This window comes from Rhineura floridana, chromosome 4 (genome assembly GCF_030035675.1).
Source record: "Rhineura floridana isolate rRhiFlo1 chromosome 4, rRhiFlo1.hap2, whole genome shotgun sequence".
NCBI classification, from domain to species: Eukaryota; Metazoa; Chordata; class Lepidosauria; order Squamata; family Rhineuridae; genus Rhineura; species Rhineura floridana.
In genome coordinates, this window is record NC_084483.1 from 119128123 (window position 1) to 119152009 (window position 23887).

The 23887-nt window shown below is 41.9% G+C and overlaps 1 protein-coding gene across 1 annotated transcript in view; it reads left to right on the top strand.

The window, feature by feature from the left end:
- The first annotated feature begins 1474 nt into the window (after positions 1 to 1474).
- OPRM1 (opioid receptor mu 1) overlaps positions 1475 to 23887 on the top strand; it is a 32185-nt gene continuing 9772 nt past the window's right edge. The window contains exons 1-2 of the mRNA XM_061626349.1: positions 1475 to 1689; positions 22314 to 22666. Of these exons, the coding sequence (XP_061482333.1) occupies positions 1475 to 1689; positions 22314 to 22666 (568 nt within the window). The remainder of the gene's footprint in view (positions 1690 to 22313; positions 22667 to 23887) is intronic.

Genomic DNA, 23887 nt, shown 5'->3' on the forward strand with positions numbered 1-23887 from the left:
TTTAAAAAAATATTTGTTTGGAGATCTTTCCCTTCTTTTTGTTCTTAATTGTTGCTGTATACCAATAACTGGATTATATGCTGGATTCTATGTACAGAAATTAGATCTTGCTGCTGGCCCTGTACTATTAAATCTCTTGCAGCTTTTAGCATCAACAATAAGCTAATAAATGAATGTTGGTGAAACAACACAAAGGCAACAGCCTCCCAACCACATATACTCCTACATTTTACACATTTTTTTAAAAAATAGGTTCAATTTCTTCCACTGAAGGCTGTATGCTCCCTCTCTCTGGTACTGGCGCTCACACCTGACCAGATTTTTTTCAATACAGTGACCAGTAGAACTAGCCCCTTGCAGAAAACCTGCCCCAGGATTGCCTTGGGAGGCAACCGAGATTTGGAAGGGAGGCATCTGGCAAAGACAAAAAGGCGGTTCAGTCACGCATTCCTTGGTCATCTGGGTACCAGCCCTTCCTGTTCCTTTCTTTTAAACAAAGCAAGCAGCAATCTACCAACAACCATTGGGCGCTGCAGCCTAATGCCATATCATTGTTTCAGGAAAACTGCGGGAACAGAAAGAACAAATTTCCCAAGTGAGTCACATAATCCCAGATAGTAACATCCCGTAACTCGGTATGCTAACCAATTGTAGCTAAACCCTCTTCCCTTTACCCTCAAACTAGCAATTCCCGTTGACTCGGCTCTCAGGGCACTCCACGATTTCCCTGAGTGATGCTTCCCTTCGCTCTAACTGAATTAAATCCTATCATCATCATCATCATCAGTCTTTGTCCTGGTGCCTGCTCAGGCTAGCAAAAAAGACGGCCAGAGCCGCTGCTCACTCACAGCGCAGGACCGCAGGATCGCAAGCCCTGCTGACCGTGGACAGGTGGGGTTAAAAAGCACCGTCCCTCCCACCCTCTGTCCCATCAGCCGGAGGCGCCTCCTCTCCACGCTTATCCAGCCAACTTGCACACGTGCGCGCCTGTGCCGGAGAGCCCAGCCGTGTGAACACACGTGCGCGCGCGCGCCCCGGCGTACCTCTGGAAGGAGCGAAGGCTTGGGCTTGCTTCCTGCGAGATCCCGCTTTGCCGGGTCCTTTCTGCCTCGCCTTGGCTCCCCCGCCCTTGGTCTTCGTGCCCCTGAGGAGGGATGCGGTGGGAGCTCCGAGCAGAAGGCACCTTTTTCTCCCCCTCGCCCTGAGGTGTCCCTGGTCCGTCGCCTCTCTCTCCTGCGCTTGGGGCCGCTTCCAGGTGGCCGCAGGGCTCGCGGTCCCGCCCGCCCACTGCTAAGGGACGAAGGAGCGAGATCTGGATGGGACTGGAGCGCCCGGCTCCTGCGCGCGTCGCCTAGTCAGCACCACGGACAGCTCCCTGACTACTGAGCAGCCCCTTCGAGCCTCTCTCGCCGCTGGCCGCTGCCGGCGCTTGCTGCCGTCTGCTAAGGGGGCGGGGGAAAATCTTTCCGGGAGCATGGAAGGGGAAAACTGGAACCAGAGCGGCCCCAACAGCACCCAGTTGTCTTGCGGCGGCCCCAACGGCAGCCTGGGGGCAAGAGGTGGCGGTCTGTGCTCGAGCCCTGGGGTCAGCCCTTCCATGATCACAGCCATCGTCATCATGGCTCTCTACTCCGTCGTGTGCGTGGTGGGACTCTTTGGCAACTTCTTGGTCATGTATGTCATCATCAGGTAAGAGGAAGGGGGCTGGCGGGCTGGAGCTGCCTGGGATCCAGCAGAAGGACTGTTCGTGCAAATAGACGAGGAGGGAGACAGTAGACAACTGTCCTGACGACAGGTCCCAGTGGCCAGGGAGACCGTAAAGAGGCACGGTTCGTAGTCAGCTTCAAAGCCTTCCTTCAAGGAGGAACAGCCAGTTGAGGAGGAAAGAGCCAGAGGAAAGAAATGCGGCTCTTAAGCTGTCAGAAACCTAAAGCAACCTTCCCCGACCTTGCTGGCTGGGGTTAATGGGAACTGTAACCCAAAACATCTAAGGGCACCAGGATGGGGAAGACAGAACTACAGGTTTGGCTGGGAGATGCTCTTTGGAAGATTTTCCAAAGCCAGAGATCCTTTTCAATGTAGGGCTTGTCTTGTGCAGAACCCCCTTTTCACACCTCATGAAAGGAGACTGGACTCCTTTGAGGTGGACCAAAAGGTAGGCAGTAGGCCTGTTTGTGTCTCAGGTGCCACTGCAGTTTTTGTCCTTACCAACTTGGGGCAATTCCTACCAGTGCCTCTTCCCATCAAGAGGCACACAGTACTGGCGGGACTTAGAGGTGGGAGAAGGCAGCATGTGAAGGCAGCATGTTGTTATTGCTTCTCGTTTAGATGCCAAAGGACCCAAGTGTGTGCGGGTGCCTCTGTGCTAGCAAAAAGAGGAGGTCTGTACTTGGAAAAGAAAGTTGCAACAGGGAGTACATCCAACTGTGCAAGTAAATCATTTTGGGGTTGGAGTAGAGGTCAGGAGAGGCGAGGAGAGGAGAGGACTTTATTTAAAAGAAAGGAAGGAAGGAAGAAGTTCTTCTTGGGTGACAAAAAACAGTTTCCAATTAGAGGGAAGAGTTTAAAATATCTGTTTGTTAGGGTGATAATTCTTCTCACATCCATGGAGATATAAAAGATCAAGTTAATAACCCCATTTACAAGTAGCCCAAAAGCAGTGCCTTATATGCTTAGGACTGCAGCCTTTGCAATACTTGCCTGTATTATTTTGCCTGCCTCCCAAACAATATATCACTCACATCTAAACAGCTGAACACCAGCAATCTTTTTAGATATGTCACTATAGATGGTGATTGATCATATTTTCTCCCTCCCTTCGACCTGTTGACTTTCATGCCAAAATGCCCCCTCTGTCTTTCAGCTGGAAAAAGATCTGAGCCCTTTTAAAACAAAAAAAATGTTGTTGTTGTTGTTGTTGCATTTATATACTGCCCCATAGCCGAAGCTCTCTGGACAGTTTACAACAATTAAAAACATTAAAAACAAATATACAAAATTTAAAAACACATTTTTAGGAATGCATTTTTCTGGGCAAGTAAGTTCCTCTTCCCAAGAAATATTATCCAGTTTTCTTTCACAGAAATACTTCTGTCAGTTGGAAGTGTGCTGCAAATTTTGAATACATTTTAAGCAAGATTTGTTGCCCATTTCAATGAAAAGAAGCAATACTCTTGTCCGTGGAATGGGTTTTTTTGTTGCGTTTGTGCAATTAGATTTCTTTAATGAATGCCGGATAGGACAGCAATCAAATTTGCTCCTAGCACAGGCTAACCTTTAGGAGAAATGAGATTACAATCAATTTCTAAAAGAACACAGCACCATCTATTGAAACGATTGATAACAACAGGTAGAAATTGCTGCTTCTGGGAGCTTCACTGGAATAGGGAGGAAATGCTGCCTTAAGAAACAGCAGATTTTAAAAAAAAAATCTGCCTGAAATGGACAAGAGCCTAAACAAGGAAAATCTCCATTGCAAGCAATATCAGTATTCAGTCGTATTCGAAGAGTGGCATCTGCAACAAAATGTTTTGTTTTTAATATATTTTAAAGTCTGTTTTTAAGATGTTTTAGAGTGCTTTTAGTGTTTTGTTTGCCACCCTGGGCTCCTAGTGGGAGGAAGGCAAGGATATAAATGTAATAAATAAATAATACATACTCAGTTCAGTGGGTTTACTTCTTAGTAGACTCATCTAGGATTCCGTTACTATTTTGTTTATATCCTGTTTCTCCTTTATGGGACTCAGGACCGCATGCAAAAGTTTCCTCATGAACTCCTTGCTGCATCATCATCATTATCATCACCATCATCATATTTGTTAGTAGGTTGTTACCTGAAGGTCTCCAAGTGATTTATGACATTGTAGTCAAATCCACAGATCCTCACTGCTATAGGACTAGTTTATCACAGACCTTTCCTTCCTTCAAATCATTGTATAATGATTTAGGCTGCATTCAGACAGCACTTTATTCAATTTTCCTGATGTTTCATTACCTGACAATTTTCACATTTTATGTGAGCTTTCACATGAAGTAAAAGCCACTACTGGAAAGTGGAATTTAGCAGAAGCTTAGCACTCATTTCCATGTTAATTGCTTTCAGAAAAAATACACTTGCAACCCTGTTAACCCTAAAAATCTCAGGCAGGGTGCACTGTAATTTCCCTTAGTTTTTATGGATCACATCACCACCACTCACATGACAACATTTGGGGCAGTATGCCCCCATACAATTCTTTCCCACCATTTTCATAATGCAACAGGTACTGCAGTGTAAAAGATACATTAGAAATCAGGACATAATCTCCACATCTGAATGCACCCTTAATTGCTTTTGCAATAGTGGTTGGACTGTCTGATTAGTATCAGGAAGATCCAAATTCAGATCTCCAATGAGCCACAGAGCTCACTGTGTGAACTTGGGCTACCTGAGCCTAACCTACCTCACAGGGTTGTCGTGATGATAAAATAGAAGAAACCTTGCATTGCTACCCAGAGGTCTGTGGAGATAAGATAGAATAAAAATACAATATATGTATAAATGCAAAGTGATGCATGGTATTTTTTTTTCCTAGCACCAAATAGGTTTTCAAATGTAAAGCCAAGTGACAGAGAAATCCAAATCAATCTTAAATCCATGCCTTCCCTTGTAATTCACACTGAATCCATCATCCAGTTCCTGTCACTAGCACATTATATTGTGGTTTTGGCCTCTACCCAAAAGATAAGAGACTAACAGCAATCTGATAAAATTGTATTTTAAAATTACCTAACAGTCACTTTTTATGCTTTCAATTTAATAACGCTGTTGCTTTCCAGGGCACATCATCATATAGGCGGCCACTTTCATTTCTGATTTAGCCAGACAAGCACAACTGGGAACAATTAGAAGGTCTGGCAGAGGTCTGATTGCTCTCACTGTGGATGCAATCCACACCCCATGATGCTCAATAGAAACATTATGATTGATGGTAGTGGACTTGAACTAGAGGAGACTTATTAAAAAGCACATCAGAAACAACCTCAGATACTGAGCACACAAAAACCAAATGAAACAGGCATTTTTTAAAGGGCATTTAGGAATATTGCACTAGGAGAATTACTGAGCAATAAGAATTATGAAATCAATTTGTTTGGCAGGGAATCGTAGTCTGCCTTCCATGTAGTTGACTGATTTTGGTGTGGGGAATCTGCATTTCAATCTATGCCTGGCTATACAGTTCTCTGAAGCTAAAACTATATGTGACAATAGCATGCAACTTTTCTCCCATTTTTAAAATCTGAAGTTTTTCTTGCTTTTAATGTACAGAACATGTAAAAATAAAAACAGGCATAGTACAACAATCCATGGTTCATAACTTTGCTCCTTTAAAAATAATAAAGGAAACCAATTGCTGGAAGACACAATCTTCAAGTGCAGTGGGGTTCCAGCAGAGTGGAGTTCTCTGTGTGGAAGGACTACTTACCTTCTTGTCTGCTATTTCTACCATTGTCCATCGATTCCCACCCCCAGCCCAGCAGCTTTCACACCTGTGCGAGCAAATATATGGGAACTTGCCACTCTTCTCTCTGGAGAGAAAAGCAATTTTGGGGTAGCGATTTGGAGCTAGAAAGTGGCCTAAAAGGCAAGGGCTACACAGGAAGGATAATCTCCCTTCTGCTGGTGCTCTGATAAATGTACTAGTCTCCCACAACTGCTGTTCACTTGAAAAGGGGGGAGGGACATGACACACATCTGAGCATCATGTGTAGTTTGAGTCTGAGTGATCATGCACAAGTCTCTTGATACTTTGAACAGTTCTATAGAATAATAATTAATCTCTAGTGGTAAAGACTGTCATTCATAAGAAACACTTGCACATTCACTTACAACTTATTGAACTGATCTGAGTAAAAGTTATACCTAGGTAACAGTAGATACAGTCCTAACATTATTTTTTCATTTCCTAAAATTGTGATTATGAGTCATGCTTAATTACATTCTTACATTCTTAGAAATACTATCCCTGCCATTGTAATGAGAATAATTAAGTTGTTATTGCAACAGGTAGAAATCAGGTGTCCCAATTTAGGTCTATAACTATATAGAGGGCCCCCTGCCTGACCGGTGCACAGTGGGGGAGCTATGTGTGCGAGGAAATGTATACAGAATGGTCACATTCAATTCATTTTTTAGATTAATACAGGCAATTATTCTAGAGTAATACAATTACTATAAGAATTTTTGTAGTCCAAGACTGCTCAAGAAATCGATGGAAGAAGAGCCTACCAGTCCAGGCAGTCTCCTTACATCAGGGATTGAAATTTCCTCAGGGCATTGTTAAACTGAGGCATTTCCTACTGCAAGATATTCTAATAACTACTAACTTAGATGGCTTTAATGGGAGATTAGACAAATCCCTGTAGGTTAAGGCTATAAAGTCACAACGATTATACCACCTCCAGGATAAGGGGCAACATACCTCTCAATAGCTCTTGCTGGAGAACAACAGCAGAAGAAGGCTGCTGCCTTCGTGTCCTGCTTATGGACTTCATATCTGATTGGCTACTGTGGAAAACAGGAACCTGGGCTAGAGACTATTGGCCTTTCGTCAAATCCAGCAAGACTCTTATGTTCTAGATCAGAAGAGGGAACCTTTTTCAGGAAGAGGGCCACATTCCTTTCTGGGCAACCTATCAGGGGCCACATGCCAGTGGTGTGTGGAGCAATGATTGTACATTTTACCTTTGTACAGCAGGCTAGTTTCGATAGACACACTCACAAATTCCTCTCTGTCGTCCAAGCAAGTGAGAGGCATTATCGCAGTTCCAGGACACATTCAAATTAGGCAAAAAAACCTTCAAGGTGGGTGCAAACAGGTCTGATGAGGGGGTGTGGTGTGGGGGAGGAGTTGTGACTAGAAAGAGTGTGGCTTAGAGAGAGTCCCAAAGGCTAGGGAGAGGCTTGGAGGGCTGCATTTGACACCCAGGGCTGAGGTTCCCTACCCATGTTCTAGATGAAAGAATCTCCTTGATATAGGTACCATCTCCTGACACAATAAAAAATGGCTCCAGTGCCATCTTTAGCCTGAAAGGGGGTATTTTGTCCATATTGCTTCCTCTGCTGTGGTTCTATGGTAATAGAAAATGCTACATCTGCTAAACATCTCCCTGGCATGGAAACACCCTTCACACAACTCTGTTCCTGACTCTTCATGGTGCTTTGTCAACATCCATAGAATCATAGAATAGTAGAGTTGGAAGGGGCCTATAAGGCCATCAAGTCCAACCCCCTGCTCAATGCAGGAATCCAAATCAAAGCATTCCTGACAGATGGCTGTCCAACTGCCTCTTGAATGCCTCCAGTGTCGGAGAGCCCACTACCTCTCTAGGTAATTGGTTTCATTGTTGTATGGCTCTAACAGTTAGGAAGTTTTTCCTGATGTCCAGTCGAAATCTGGCTCTATCTATCTATCTATCTATCTATCTATCTATCTATCTATCTATCTATCTATCTATCTATCTATCTATCTATCTATCTATCTATCTATCTATCTATCTATCTATCTATCTATCTATCTATCTATGCTTATAAACTGCCCAATGTTGCAATCTGGAACAGAACCATACTGGGGCTACAGGGAATGATGCCCCACCCCTTTCGCTTCATGTCTTCCATCAGGGACACAACCTTCTTGAGGCAACTGTCTGGCTGAAAAGAGTCAGTGATCGATCATACTTCCCCCACATCTACTTAAAGATACCCCATATTGGGCTTTGAGAGTTGTGGCCTGACATTGCCTTCTGCATCTAAATGATGCATTTATTTTCTAGTTGTAATGTAGGTTAAAGAGGGAATGAATTTGATTTGGTTTTCTGTGGAGGGTGAAGTTCACAATTTAATTTAGTGTTAAAAGTTGCTTGGCTTATTATAACATGTAGGTTGCAATTTTTTAAAAAAACAAGCATTAAAAAGCATCTTCCATGGTTTTTTGGGAAACTTGAATCTGAAATGAATTAACTTGAAATGCCATTTTGAAGAGTGCAAGCTACAATACTAATTCTAAACTCTGGGTGATATCCAACATTAGTCATACTCAAAGTAGACCCACTGAAATCAATAGACTTAGTAATTTAGTTGAATATCTTCCTGTAATTCTCTTTATAAATGGCAGAGAATATAGAAGTGTTTTCAAGTCCACATATCAGCCATGGCTAAGATGCCATTGTGCTTTGCTACACCATGGTATGTTACTGCCTAGTGCTGCAGACCTGAGCAGATATAATTGGGGAGGAGGAACCTGTCATGACCTAGGACTCAGATTGCCCTTCTTCAGGGGATGAGCTGAGGTCAAAGACCCCGGATCAGAAGGGGAATGGCATGCAGAACCAGAAACAGAATGTACATGCTTCCACCAGATGAGCCTGTGGTGTCAGTGCCCCGCCAGCATGAAATTGTGGTATTGCTGGCCTTGGACTCAGAGGACTCCACTGCAGAGGCCCCAGTGAGACCAGTGGCTTCCCCCACTCCATCAGAGGAGAATTCTGGTAGAGTGGACTGGGTTCCTTTAACTGAAAGGGCAACTTCATCAGTGAGGGTGAAGCTAATTATTGGCATGCAGTTGCTGCTACTATATATGGCTCAGTATGAAGCAACATCAAATCCCTGCCCTGCCCTTGAGATCAGTGCTCACATCACAACAGAACCAGAGCTAGACAGAGCACAAACATTACTTGTGTAAGTTCTTAGCATCTCCAATTAAAGGGTGCCGGTAGCAAACATAAGGAAATTTTTGCCAGATACCTAGCTGTACTACATGAAACATCTAATACAGCATTCTGTTCCCAAAAGAGCCAGCCAGTTGGCAATCCCATGTCGTTTGTCACCCACTGGTAATCAGCTGGAGTAGTGTGCCCCATCCTCGGTATCATGTTTTAAGAAGGACATTGACAAACCGGAGCATACCCATTGGAGGGGGACCAGGATGATGAAGGTTCTGGAAACCAAGTCCTAACAGTTGAAAGAGCTGGTTATGTTTAGCCAGGAGATGGGAAGGTTAAGGTGAGACATGACAGCAGTCTCCAAATATCTGAAGGGCTGGCAAACAGTAGATAGGGCATACTTGTTCTCTGTTGCTGCAGTGTGAAAACTGCAAGGGAGCACAGTTTAACTAAACATTAGGAGAAACATTGATGAGAGCTGTTTGGCAGTAGACCAGACTCCCTAAGGAGATGATGAGCTCTCTACAGTGCAGGTATTTAAGCAGAGGTTGAAAAGTCATCTGACAGGCATGCTGTAGTTGCATCCTGCATTGAGAAAGGGATTGGACCACATGACTTCCAAGGTCCCCTAAAACTCGATGATTTTATAGCTCTATTCAGGCTTTCCTAAATTACACTGCCTCTGCTTCTGATCTCCCTGCATTCTGTGAGCTCACTTACAGTCCTCCCTAGACATGGTTCCCAATGATCAGGGTTCCCAGTCATGGAGAGGACTGGAAGCATGTTCAGACAACATTTTAAGGCTAGGGCTGCTGAAGCCCACACTCACTGTATAGATAGAATTTAAGAACAGCAGACTAGGGCTTATTATTCTAGGGAATATTGGTGCTGAACATGAAGGTTCCAAACAGCTGAGAGTGGCAGATATGCTGATCCTCTGTTAATTTGTCTCATCATTTTTAAAGTCATCTAACCTAGTAGCTATAACTGCTTTTTGTAGTACAGGCCTGTAGCCAGGAGGAAGCAAATGGGGGCACACATACACACACACCAGTTTTTTTGAGGGGAAATTGTCTTTTTAATTTGTGACATGACAGACAGACAGTGGCAACCTCCATTTAAAGAATGATCATTTGTTTAAAGTACAGGAGCAATTTAAGAACCCCCTGAAAAATTCAGTGAAGAAGGCAGGATGAGTGCACAACAAAAGCCTCAGTTGGAAGAGCCCCCAAAAGTCTGCTCACTCAAAACTTTCCTTGACTAAGGGTGGATTTTTCATGATCACAATCAGCCTATAATTATTAAGTGATCCTGAAAAAAAAACCAGCCTGTATGACCCTTGAAGAGTTAAATATTAGAACTTTGTATTATGGGCTAAAGTTAGACTCCACCTCTTGGACTTTCCTTTGCTCTGCTTTTCATTTTCAGTTATGCTTCCTTTTGGCTGGCTGGGTAGAGAACACGTTTGTTTGCTTGCAGTAAAAAGTAAGAGTTTGTTTTATTCTGTAGTTATTATAATGAGTAGAACAGAATTGGGTGCTTATTCTTAAAGGATGAAATACAGAGATAACTGTAAGTGATCTGAAAAAAATTGCTATCCTAAGTTACCCGTTAGAGAGCCAGTGTGGCATAGTGGTTAGTGTTGGACTATGACCTGAAAGACCAGGGTTCGAATCCCCACATAGTCATGAAGCTCACTGGGTGACCTTGGGCCAGTCATTGCCTCTGAGCCTCAGAGGAAGGCAATGGTAAACCACCTCTGAATACCGTTTACCATGAAAACCCTATACATAGGGTTGCCATAAGTCAAAATCGACTTGAAGGCAGTCCATTTCCATTTTTTCAAGTTACCCGTTACTATTTTAATGCACTCACTGTACTCGCAATCATACTGGCTATTTTTTCTGCTTTTTCTTGAGCCCTTGATAGCAAAGGATGAAAACAGCCTACACTACAGTTAGCTAGCTGGCTGGCTGGCCACCTACACTGTAACTCAAGCCTAATTTCTGCTTTTTCCAGTGTGTGCAGCTCAGAGTGAGGCCTCTTCAGGTTTCTGTACAGAAAAATCAACCCAGTAAAAAAAATCCAATCACTTTCCACAATTAGTTTCCAAGTGATTAGCTAGTCCTTCATGTAGCAGCTACTTAAAAAGTTTTTCCTTCATTGTCCAACAGGAAGGAAAATCTAAAGGCCAGGAGCAAGATTAGAAGGGGGGACTCAAGGAGGAGTTAACAAACACACACTATAGTATTTATTTTCTCCCTGCCCTTCACTAAACTTGTAGTATGGACAAGTTTGTTTTTCAGGTGGAATCTAAAACTGAGATACCTAATGCAGCATCAAGCCCAGCTCAGGAGCTCACTGTCTTTACCAAAGTAGTTTAGTTCATGGAGAATCAGAACACAGAGACACAGGTGAAAGGGGACTGTAGCTATCAGCAAAGTCAAGCTTTTGAGTTTTCAATTCAATTTCAATTCAATTCAATTCAATTTATTCGACCAATGGTCAGCATAAAAGTACAAGACATGTAAAGACACATCCTATACATATACATAAGATATATCAATGTTAATAGAATCAGTAGGTTTAGATTTAAAAGAAATATAAACTGGTATAAAACAACATAGCCATAGATATTTATGAGTCAATTTAAATTAAATATCACTAAAAAAAAAATCACTAAAATTAATTAAGAATACTTTTTTTAAAAAATGTTAGTTCTGAGGCTTTGAACAATAACACTGAATTTTGCCACCTGAACAGTTATTTTTGGAGAGGTATCTCCTAAGAGATATTCCATCCAAAAATGCTCAGACTCATGTGGGAAAGGAGTTAGCAAAGGGGTAATTAGTTGATATCTTGGCGTTTTATATAAAGGACAATAAAGAAGTACATGGATAATATTCTCAACAGCTCCTTCTCCACACGGACACACTCGGTCTTTGTATGGTATTTTGGAGAACCTGCCGTCCATGACGGCTGAAGGTAAAACATCTAGACGGATTTGGGTAAAGGCTTTTCGATATTTAGGGATTTCCAAATTCGTTAGATAAGGCATTGAGTTAAAGAATGTTGGGTTATGTCTCTGCTTTTTGACTAATAGTAACTGATGCTGATAGTCAATATCTATCAGGCATTGGCGTATATTAATCATTGCTGCTTCGAATCCCATAGTAAGGATGAGCTGAGGTGAAAAGCCTTTTTAAAAGTTTATCCATCACTAAACTCACCCAGGGAGAGTGGAAATTGTCTATCAAAATATCTGGAGCAAGGCCAGTGGGCTTTAGAGTAAGCTTTAACCAGGTTTTAATCCTTAGTAGCCAAATTTTGGTCTCTATTGATTGAGATCCTGCTTCTAATCTGAGAATGTTATTTGGGACACATGAAGGGATTGCCATGATAGATCTCAAAAAGATGGTCTGAATAGGCTTTTGAGTTTGGTATTCCTGGGGATCTATCAAAAAAGGGTGAGACAATTCAACAGATTAACTGCATTCATGTAAGTTAACACACTTTCTGGTTGGAAGAGGAGTGAGGGGGAATCCCCTGGCCTGGCCCTCACATCCTCTCCACCAGCTGGGAGGGGGGATTGGCTGGTGCTATGTGCCTCTCCCTCTCAAATGCCTCACCTAGAAACAGGGCTGTTGTAGTAGTGCTTTTTGTAAGTTAATTGAGTATTATGTGAAGGACTTTCTTTTTGTATCTCTCCCCTACTGCAGATCAGCATAATGTTGTAATCTCACATTCTGGCAGTATGAGAAAAGGAGAAAAATGTCACTCGATCTACCTTCCATGATATGAATGTGTCACAATATGCTTATGGAATATTTGAGAGGAAGCATCTAGTGAGATTTCACATTAGAAACCCTAAATGAAATAATTCCCATTTGTGTGAACAGCAAAACCTCCATTGATTTCAACAGAGCACCTATTATCACCACAATGGCTGTCATTAAATTGATTCACTATTTTGCACACACGCACTCACACTCCACCAGAACAGATGGGTTTCTTTGCATAACCTTTGCAATAGCTATTTGCGTACTTAAATTATGTTGCCTGATAACAGAGTTTAAGTGCCAGGGCTTATTTCACCCTAACAGATCAAAGGAACCAAACTAAGGATAGGCATTTTTAGACCTTTAAATTTACCTTTCTGACTTTTGAATACTAGATAAATACAGGTCTGGGTGTTAGCTACATGTGTTGCTTGAGACTGCATTGTAAACAAAGATCTGAAAAAGCACCAAGAATGTCAAAGTAATATGACGTTAAGAGGCTTGGAAATAATTATACTAGGAACATTCAGCTGGATACAATATGTTGCTTTTGTGATTCCTTTAAAATGATTTCAAGCACAGAGCAAATTATTTACATGCTCTCCTGCCATGTCTAGTGCTGTGACAAAATCTCTCTAAAGTATTCTTTCTCTGCAAAAAAAAAAAAGGCTTCAAATTTTCTGCCCCATTTTCAGAGCGTGTTAGAATTGCTTTACAAGTTTGATAGGTGTAGGGTTTTCAGCTTACCTTATCATTGTGTGATGGCCAAAGAATGGTGTATGCATTTTCCTTTCGAGTAAACATTTCTCCAGCACTCTACAGCCTTCCTGGCTGCCCACCCTGAAAAAGCCCCGTGAGAGGAGTTACCAGAAGTAATCTCTCAGGGACCGAATACTGAGTTGGGAGAGAGCAAATTGGAGTCAAATATGGATGGAGCCAAGGTCAGCAGTGGGTGAGGACACTCCATTTTTCCTCTCTCAGCCACCCTTTATCTCTTTTCTTCGCTCCCCCCATCTCACTTTCTCTCCTTCTTCCTCTCTCTTTTCCCAATGAAAATTGTTCCCCTGCACAACAGTTAGGTTCCACTGGCTGCAATGGATACTTTTTTTCTAAATCTAACTGACATGGAGGGAGCAATTTCAGGGGAATCACAGCAAATGGGGAGGGTCGATTCTTCCCTCCACAGATGTGAGCTATCCCAAAATCAGACTCCTGCATGGCAATTAGGCTTGGGGGGAAAGTTTCATTGATGCCACTAACATCTGTGAAGCACTTGGGGTGGGGGTTGCAGCTGGGAAGAGAAGAGCTACCCCTGCGTGCTGTGATCCTCCCTCTGAAAACTGGCTCTCCCCCATGTAGCAATTGGGCTTAGGGAAGAAAGCTATCAATAGGAGTTTTTTTTCCCTAAGTACAGTATAATTGCTGTGTGGGAGGGTCAAGAAGGAGAGACCACGAGCTAGATCCAAAGGCACTGTGGGCCACATATGGCCTGAAAGCTGGTAGTTGCCCTTCCCTGATCTTAATTCATATAGAATCAAAATGGCTGAACAGCAGTTGCAATTTTTAGGAAGGAACTTCCTGTTGAAATGTCATCAGCCTTTTCCATACATGAAGAGGACCAGGCAGTGCTGGGTCCAGAGAATCGCTGGAATGTTGCATTAGTTGCTATGGACGTAATCCACTATATTGTCTTTGGTAAACTTTGTTAAAACCACCATAAAAGAAGTGCATAGTTATAAATAACATATTTTAGTGATTTTACTTCAAATGACATGCATTTTTTTTAAAAAAAGTCACTCTGCTGCTGCTATTTAATATATTTATATACCATTTCCCCAAACCTCAAAGAAAATGTAAGAAAACATTTTTAAACAATAATTAAATGTAAAAACGCCCCAAACAAAAAAACTAATCAAAACAAAATAATTGTAAAATAAAATCTGGGCAGTCTACCAGTTGCTTCAGCAGCCGAAAGCCTTCTAGATTTTGCAATCTTTCCAAAAGACCATAAGGAACGAGCGGATTCTGACATCACTGGGAAGGTAATTCTAAACTACAATATCGTGGTAAAGGCCCTGGTCTATGCAGGTATGTTTTAACTCATAAGATTTTGTAGAGAAAGGCCTGAAAGAAAGGCTAGAATTCAGAAGATATTGTGCAACAGATGTATAGAAAGAGAGAGAGAAGGGTCCCTCTGGCAGTACGTAGGCTGCCAGTAACTTCACCAAGACTGCCTCCTGATTAATGAGGGCATATCTATTGTTGTTGTTCTGTGCCTTCAAGTCGACTATGACTTATGGCGACCCTATGAATCAATAACCTCCAATAGCATCTGTTGTGAACCACCCTGTTCAGATCTTGTAAGTTCAAGTCTGTGGCTTCCTTTATGGAATCAATCCAACTCTTGTTTGGCCTTCCTCTTTTTCTACTCTCTTCTGTTTTTCCCAGCATTATTGTCTTTTCTAGTGAATCATGTCTTCTCATGATGTGATAACCTCAGTTTCATCATTTTAGCTTCCAATGATCATTCTGGTTTAATTTGTTTTAACATCCAATTATTTGTCTTTTTTGCAGTCCATGGTATGCGCAAAGCTCTCCTCCAACACCACATTTCAAATGAGTTGATGTTTCTCTTATCCGTTTTTTCCACTGTCCAACTTTCACATCCATACATAGAGATTGGGAATACCCTGGTCTGAATGATCCTGACTTTAGTGTTCAGTGATACATCTTTGCATTTGAGGACCTTTTCTAGTTCTCTCACAGCTGCCCTCCCCAGTTCTAGCCTTTGTCTGATTTCTTGACTATTGTCTCCATTTGGGCTAATGACTGTGCCAAGGTATTGATAATCCTTGACAAGTTCAATGTCCTCACTGTCAACTTTAAAGTTACATAAATCTTCTGTTGCCATTACTTTAGTCTTTTTGACGTTCAGCTGTAGTCCTGCTTTTGTGCTTTCCTCTTTAACTTTCATCAGCATTAGCTTCAAATCATTACTGGTTTCTGCTAGTAGTATGGTAACGTCTGCATATCTTAAATTACTGATGTTTCTCCCTCCAATTTTCACAACTCCTTCATCTTGATCCAATCCTGCTTTCTGTATGATATGTTCTGTGTATAGATTAAATAAATAGGGTGACAAAATGCACCCGTCTCACACCCTTTCCTATTGGGAACCAATCGGTTTCTCCATATTCTGTCCTTACAGTAGCCTCTTGTGCAGAGTATAGGTTGTGCATCAGGACAATCAGATGCTGTGGCACCCCCATTTCTTTTAAAGCATTCCATAGTTTTTCATGATCTACACAATCAAAGGCTTTGCTCTAATCTATAAAGCACAGGGTGATTTTCTTCTGAAATTCCTTGCTCCGTTCCATTATCCAACGTACGTTTCAATATGATCTCTGGTGCCTCTTCCCTTTCTAAATCTAGCTTGGACGTCTGGCATTACTCGCTCCATATATGGTAAGAGCCTTTGTTGTAGAATGTTGAGCATTACTTTACTTGTATGGGATATTAAGGCAATAGTTCGATAATTACTGCATTCCCTGGGATCCCCTTTCTTTGGAATTGGGATGTATATGGAACGCTTCCAGTCTGTGGGCTATTGTTTAGTTTTCCATATTTCTTGACAGATTGTTGTCAAAATTTGGACAGATTCAGTCTCAGTAGCTTGTAGCGACTCTATTGGTATGCCATCTGTTTCTGGTGATTTGTTTCTTCTAAGTATTTTAAGAGTAGCTTTCACCTCACATTCTAAAATGTCTGGTTCTTCATCATACGGTTCCTCCGTGAATGACTCTGTCATTCTTGCATCTCTTTTATAGAGTTCTTCAGTGTATTGCTTCCATCTTCCTTTTATTTCATCTTGGTCAGTCAGTGTGTTCCCCTGTTCATTGTTCAGCATCCCTACTCTTGGTTTAAATTTCCCTTTCATTTCTCTAATCATTTGGAATAGGGCTCTTGTTCCTACCTTTTTTGTTGTCCTCTTCTCGTTCTATACAATAACTATTGTTATAGATCTCTTTGTCCCTACGTACTAGTTGCTGTTTTATTGCATTTAGGGTTCTGACTGTGTTTCTATCTCCTTTTGCTTTTGCTTTCCTTCTTTCTTTAACCATTTTAAGAGTTTCATCAGTCATCCATTGAGGTCTTTCTCTCTTTTTAACTAGAAGTATTGTCTTTTTGCATTCTTCCTTGATAATGTCTCTGACTTCATAGTTCTTCTGGTTCTCTGTCAACTAAGTTTAAAGTTTAAATTTCCCTTTCATTTCTCTAATCATTTGGAATAGGGCTCTTGTTCCTACCTTTTTTGTTGTCCTCTTCTCGTTCTATACAATAACTATTGTAGTTGTTCTCTTTGTCCCTACGTACTAGTTGCTGTATTATTGCATTTAGGGTTCTGACTGTATTTCTATCTCCTTGTGCTTTTGCTTTTGCTTTCCTTCTCTCTTTAACCATTTTAAGAGTTTCTTCAGTCATCCATTGAGGTCTTTCTCTGGTTTTGGGAAGGTGCTGAGAATTCTACATTACAGATCCCCATTCTTTTAATAAAATTACAGTTCTCAATATTCCTTGACTTGGAACCATGCTAGTTAAAACAGTGCAGGCTTCGCTAGATGCTCATCAGATTTCAGTTGTATGCTTCTGTATAGTCTGAAGGACTTGAAACTTGTCCTTGTTTATAAAATAAAAGCCTAGATTCACTGGACCATGATGGAGGTTGTGCACCATGCTCTGTTGGACAATTGTGGCATTGAAAGTGCCTAGAATACCAGTACTGGTCTCTTCCAAACAGTTTTTCTGTGTTTCCATGGTAACATATTTGAACAAGGTAAAGAACAGAGCAGTTAACCTTTTGTGGCCCAAAGGCTGCATTCACTCTTGGCGAACTGTCCTTGAGTCACATGCCAGAAGTGGGCCGGCCACCTCACACATTCAGGTGCACAGGCACACATCCCTGTCTCTTTATTATATCTGTGCAGATCAAATGAAGAAGGGGGGTCATACTGTAGAGCAGGGATGGGGAGCCTGGTCCATGGGCAAAAACCACTGGTGTAGTGGCTAGAGTGTTGCACTTAAGACTGTGTGGACCCAGATTCAAATCCCTCATCAGCTAGAAAGCATATTGGGTGATGACCCAAGGCCATTCATTCTATCTCAGCCTAAGCAATCTTGCAGAGTTCTTCAGAAGATATGTTGCTCTGAGTCCTAGGAAGGATATTTAACTATTTTAAAAACCTGTTTCAGTCTCTAAACCAGGGATGGGGGCCTTGTAGCCCTCCAGACAGGAAGTCAGTCAACTGGTCCGTCTAGCACGGTATTGTCTACACTGGCATATCTCCAGAGTTCCAGACAGGAAGCATTCCCAGCCTTATCTGGAGATACTTGGAATTAAACCAAGGACTTTCTGCATGCAAAGCAAGTGCTCTACCAGCTATGGCTCTTCCCCTACTACTGCTCTATGGCCCTCCCTGAAGAGTGTTATTCCCTGAAGATGCTATTGAACTCCAACTCCCATTTTCCCAGTCAGAATGCCCAGTGGTGAGGAATGATGGGAGTTGTAGTCCAGCAGCCTATGGAGGGCCACCTATCACATCTATTCTGTTTAGGGCAGAAATTGGGAAGCCCTAAACAGAGTAGATGTGACAGGTCTTCTCAATCCATCCTGGTTTCCAGCCCACACTGCGTGGAGCTTTTCCTGGTGGCTTGGCTCTTAACAAAAGTCTTAATTTGGCCACTTGCTGGTATTGTTTTTGTGCTTGAACATTCACTTTGCTTAATTTCTTTTTCAAATAAAATTTCTCTTAACAGCCATCTGGGGAGGGGAGCACAAATAAAACAGAAGAGGGAGGATTTTGCACTGAAGCATCTTATGAGTTTTTTATTGGAAGGCACGCAATAGATCTTTTGCCAAGCATCTCAAGTTGTACTGCAAGGATTACAATAAAGAAATACAAATAAAATCTTCCATATTGCCTTTTTTTATTTACCTTTGACTCCTGTCAAAAATATGTAATAAAAACCATGGCACAAGATTATGAGCAAATGACAAAGGGAAAATGACTTTCATTATAGAAAAACTCTGGAGCTGGCTATTACATATGCCATCTAGCATACGTATCTTTTTCCTGTTCCAACTTGGTTACACTAAAGGACAGTGTAAACATTGCCCTTGCAAACAGGAAATCATTTTTCTTAAATGGAGAAAGACAGTGTTCTTTCTAGGCAGGAAAAATGAGACAACTTCATCACAATAATAGGACAAAATGTATAAATGTAATACGGAGAAGATGAAGGGGGGGAATTATTAAAATGTGCAATATATTATTTGAATAATTGGATGGTACATATTTTTTAGACTTGCCAATAAGGGCAACAGTTTATAATGATAAGCTTTACTATGGCATCAGCTAGAAAATATTTTTCCCAAGACACATAGGTATGCCTGCTTCTTTTGCTCAGGAATATCATTCATTCAGTTTATGGATTCAGATTGGCTTATGCATGAAGTGTACCTAGAGTAATTAAGGAATGGGGAACATATGAGTCAAAGAGTATAATAGAGCCTGGCCTGTTTGGCTTAGAAAACAATAGAGTCACAGTGATAGCACTGCAGTCTTCAAGTATCAGGAAGCTGGCATAGTAAAGCAATGCCATGCAACCTACAATTTCATTCTAGTGACTGAAAAAGAGCCCTTTAGTATATTCTGCCACAGCAGTAACACATATTTAAAAATCATGAACAGAGGGAGACACAGAGAGTGCCTCTTTCATAATGATGCCAAGGTGCAACTTGTGCTAGGATGGAATTCAGTCAGCATCAGTGTCTGACACCATGTAATCAGTTTGAGTTTAATACCTTGTGACAAGACTTAACATAGTGTTGCATGCCTCCCCAATCTCCAAGCGGTGAGATTTCAGGAGTCACTGCGCTCATCCAGGATTTGATTTCCTTTGGGAAGAAGGTCAGCGAAGACTGTGGTGTCTTTATGAAATATGGTTTATTTATTTACACACGTTCCAACCTGAGCTTAGGATGGAGGGGTTCAAGGCATCAGCAGTCCAATATCCAGCTTTTCCATCAGTGTTACAGGAGGCATCCTAAAGCCATGGTGCAGAAAGACAGCCTCTTTGCCTGCCTCCAGTTCCCAGCCTTTCTTTGAGACACACTAAACACACTCAAAGCACAAACCTCTGCTAGCCGCCAGGAGGGGGGGCTCTCCTGAAGAGTTTCAATGACAAAAGGATCTTCCTGGCCCATTCACCAGTTGCTGGGCGCCTAATAGACCCATTAACAACCTGGCCACTCTATTAGCTTAACAAAAAAAAAAAACTCCAGCAGAGCCAGCCCCTCACCCCAAGGCACAGGATTCCAAATCAGAGGCTGGAAGGGGACTCACAGGGATCATCCATTCCAACACTAGTCTTTTTTTTTTAATTAGCAGCTCCAGCAACTAGTTTTCTGCTGGAGCTCCTTCAGCCAGTCAGGCTCCATGCCATCACACCATTTTCAAGGGATCATCTCTAAACTCCCATCCCAATGTTTCTTTTAAGGAAATGTCTCTAAATTACTACAGTCACTAGATCAGAGTCCTGGCTTGAAGGGTTTGTTTCTCACCCACACACCTGCTGTCTTTAGGCAAACCTCAGGTTAGAGGGGGCAAAGTGTCCTCAGTGGAACCCCTCCATTATTCCATTAAGGTTTGCTGGGAGGGGCCTCACCTTGTAGTGTGGAAGAGTTTTTAAAATTAATATTTAAAAAATAACCCAAACCTCTAAGGAACAACATAGTTCATAAGAACCATCTCCAGCCAGTGGTTCTAAATCTGTGCAAAATTAATGTGACTATTGTCAGGTACAGAACAGAAAGCACATAAAGTAAATTTATATGAACACCCAGAACACATCACTGTCTAAGATTTGAAGCCGTGCCCACCTGCTATTGATCCATTGCCATCAGCTATTCAGTAAACTCTGTCAAGAGGAAGGGCAGAAACCTCAAATAACTCGAGCCAAAGACATCATACATCCTTCTGGCATTTCTCTCTTTGCCCTTTTACTTGGATTCAAGAACATTTTATGTTATACATTGCTCTGACAGCATAGTGGAGTTAAACCAAAGTACCTTGGTTAAATTCTAATCAGTGGGAATGGCAATCTTGTCCTAAGGGGCTGCTTTAGCTTTGGTGGCACAAGCAGGAGTTTATGCCATTGATGCTAAAAGAACATCCTAACTATGGCAAGCGAAGCAGAGCCATAGAGTAACTTTGGAGCATAAGGACATGTTCATATAAGGGATCGGAAATTGCTCCAGTGACCTCTTAAATTCTTATTGCATAACATGCTGTTGGATGGCCATTCCTCTCTCGCCACCGCAAATCTGTGCCACATAAGAGGAACAGGACAAGGCAAAACTCTAATGCAGAAGGAGCATCCTTACCCTTTCTTGGATAGCTTTGTCATTGGCATGATACAGGGATCTTCTTTCCTCTTTGTAAGAACATAATTTTATAAGTATTAATCCATAAGTATTTTTATCCAGTTATATGCGTTGTTCTGTGTATCTATTTATGCCCTGGTTACTTTAGGAAACCCTGAATCTGTGGGTGCATAATATGCATATATTTTACGTATAATATTTATTTATTTATTTATTTATTATATTCATTAGTCGCTTTTTCCCCAAAATGAAACTCAAAGCGACTTACAAAAAAGAAAAAAAACTCAAAAACATATACAGAATACAGATAACAGTACAAAAGCATACCAAGCAAAACTCAATACAATAAATAGAACAATACGATAAAAATCGCAACACACAATATGACTCAAATATAGATTTTCTGCTACCCTCTCCTGTCCCCCAAACTCAGAACCTACTAGTTCAGCCATCGTAGCCAAGAACCCCCCCCCCCGGCTTAAGCTACAGGGAGTCCCACTTCAGGTATGTTTGGTGGCAGAAGCCACCTCGGAAACAAATAAACAGGGCGCTGCCGGGTTGAAGATGGAGGCAGGGTGCCTCTGTGTGCCAGGCAGGAGGCCTCTCTGGATGCAGGAAAGCCATGGGGCAACCCAGTGGGCGGCCCACACCTTTAGTCCAGAGGTGCGGCTTCAGGTGGGAGCTCTTGATGTAGATCTTGCAGCCGGTATAAGAACAGGTGTAGATGGCCATCCATTTGGGAGGCCAGAAGTGGCATCCCCTCTTGGGCTTGGCTTCCAACAGCTCCAGTGAGGAGGAGGGCGGGGTAAGCAGGCCCTCTGGGGCAGAGGCCTGGGAGGAAAGGCTCTCCTCAAAGAAGCCGGAGGTGCTCGGTTGCGGATGGGACTGATACTGGAACGGATGGGCGAAGGCCGGGTGGTAAGGTGGAGGAGGTGGATACAGGGATCCTCCCTGGTCCTCAGAGGTTACCAGGAAGTTGTCGGAGCTGAGCGGCGGCATCTCCGCACCTGGGTCTGCAGGGAGCCAGCGGCCAGCACGCTGGGTGTGGGGCTGGCCTCCTGTTGAATAATGCATCTATTACATGAGAATTGTTTGTATTGTTAGCAGACCACGTAAAGAAACAAACACACTTCTCATCAAGATCAAGGAGTAAGATGGGAAAGACAAAAAAATCTCTGCAGATAAGCTTAACATAGAGATTTTTCAGAAAAGTCTGTCTGTGCTATGAACTATATTGCTTGCTAGACCAAGGCATGAAAACAGGATGTTCGTAACCCCTCCTCCCCAAGTTAGACACTAGTGTTCTAATGATTGCATTTGATTTTCTTCCGGATTTTCATTCCTCTCCTTCATTTACTTTCTTGGATACTTTTTTCCTTTGCATTTTTTAGATACACCAAAATGAAGACTGCCACCAACATCTATATTTTCAACCTTGCCTTGGCAGATGCCTTAGCAACAAGTACACTGCCGTTCCAAAGTGTGAATTACCTCCTGGGAACGTGGCCATTTGGTACCACTATTTGTAAGGTTGTTATATCCATAGATTACTACAATATGTTCACAAGTATTTTCACCCTGTGCACTATGAGTGTGGATCGCTACATAGCTGTTTGCCACCCAGTCAAGGCGCTGGATTTCCGCACTCCCAGAAATGCCAAAATTGTCAACGTCTGCAATTGGATTGTTTCCTCAGCCATTGGCATTCCAGTTATGGTGATGGCAACTACAAAAGAGAATAATGGTGAGTAAGAACTCCACACTCCGTCTTCAAGATGCTCACTCTTTTTTTTCCAGCAGCAACAGCAGGAGAGAGAGAGAGAGAGAGAGAGAGAGAGAGAGATTCTCACTCAGAAATCAAATCGGTAGGGTACTTCCCAATGAATAGGAAATTTAGTAGCACATGCTGATTGCTAGGCATGCTGATAACTAGAGCATCTGGAAATGAGACGTGTATAGTTTTCTCAAGTGGGGGACTCAAAATGCATCCCAAAATGTTTATGCTCCCACTCAACTGAGTTATTGAACATTTGGTTCACACATTGTCTGAGACACACTAATTACTAGCAGGGGAAGGAGGAAGAGACTGTAAGAGGAGAGATTTCTAAATTAATCTCAGGAAAGAGAGGGGAAGATATGCTCCCAAATGATTAAGGAACTTTTGGACACCCAGACATATGAAATTTGGTATACATAATGTGAGTCACAGTGATTGCTCGGAATACTTCACAATAGGGCCTTTTGATACCTAGGTGTAAAAACTGGAGAAATAAAAAACAGAGACCAACATTCTGGCAAAGAACAAACCAAGCTACATGTAGGATGCAGTACTGAATTGTTAAGGTTCTATAGCTTCTTCACATACTTCAGTCAAACTGTGATATGGAGGGGGGGCAATTTCTAGGAACATTATGGTTGCATAGTGAAAGAAGTCTTATTTATTGTGTATCTATATCTATATATCTCTAATCTTTTTATCTTGGATGCAAAACCAGTTTGGTTTAGGGTGCAATCTTACACCCATTTACCTAGGAGCTAGCCTCTTTAAAGTCAGTGGGCTTTCTTCTGTGTAAACGTGTATAGGATTTTGCTGTTAATTTAAAAAACCTAATCAACGAAGAATGTGATTAGATACACATCTAATACAAAGTAAGCTCATTCACTTCAATGTGACTTACTGTCATGTAAGTGGGTATTAAGGATCATACTCTTAAGCTGTAGCTTGTTAAGTGGTGGGGACCCATTTTAGATGGTGGCACTGTGAATTAAGGGCACACTTGTTTATTTTTAAGTTATTTTAGATTTAGTGAGCTCCTTATAACAGGGAATGACAAAGCAATTATGTAACATGGCCTTTTCTAATAGTAATGAATGGCAGTTTTTATTATAAAATTGTACATTATCTCACACTTTATTTTGCTCCTGACTAAAAAGAAAGAAAGAAAACCGAGAGAGATAAAAGGAG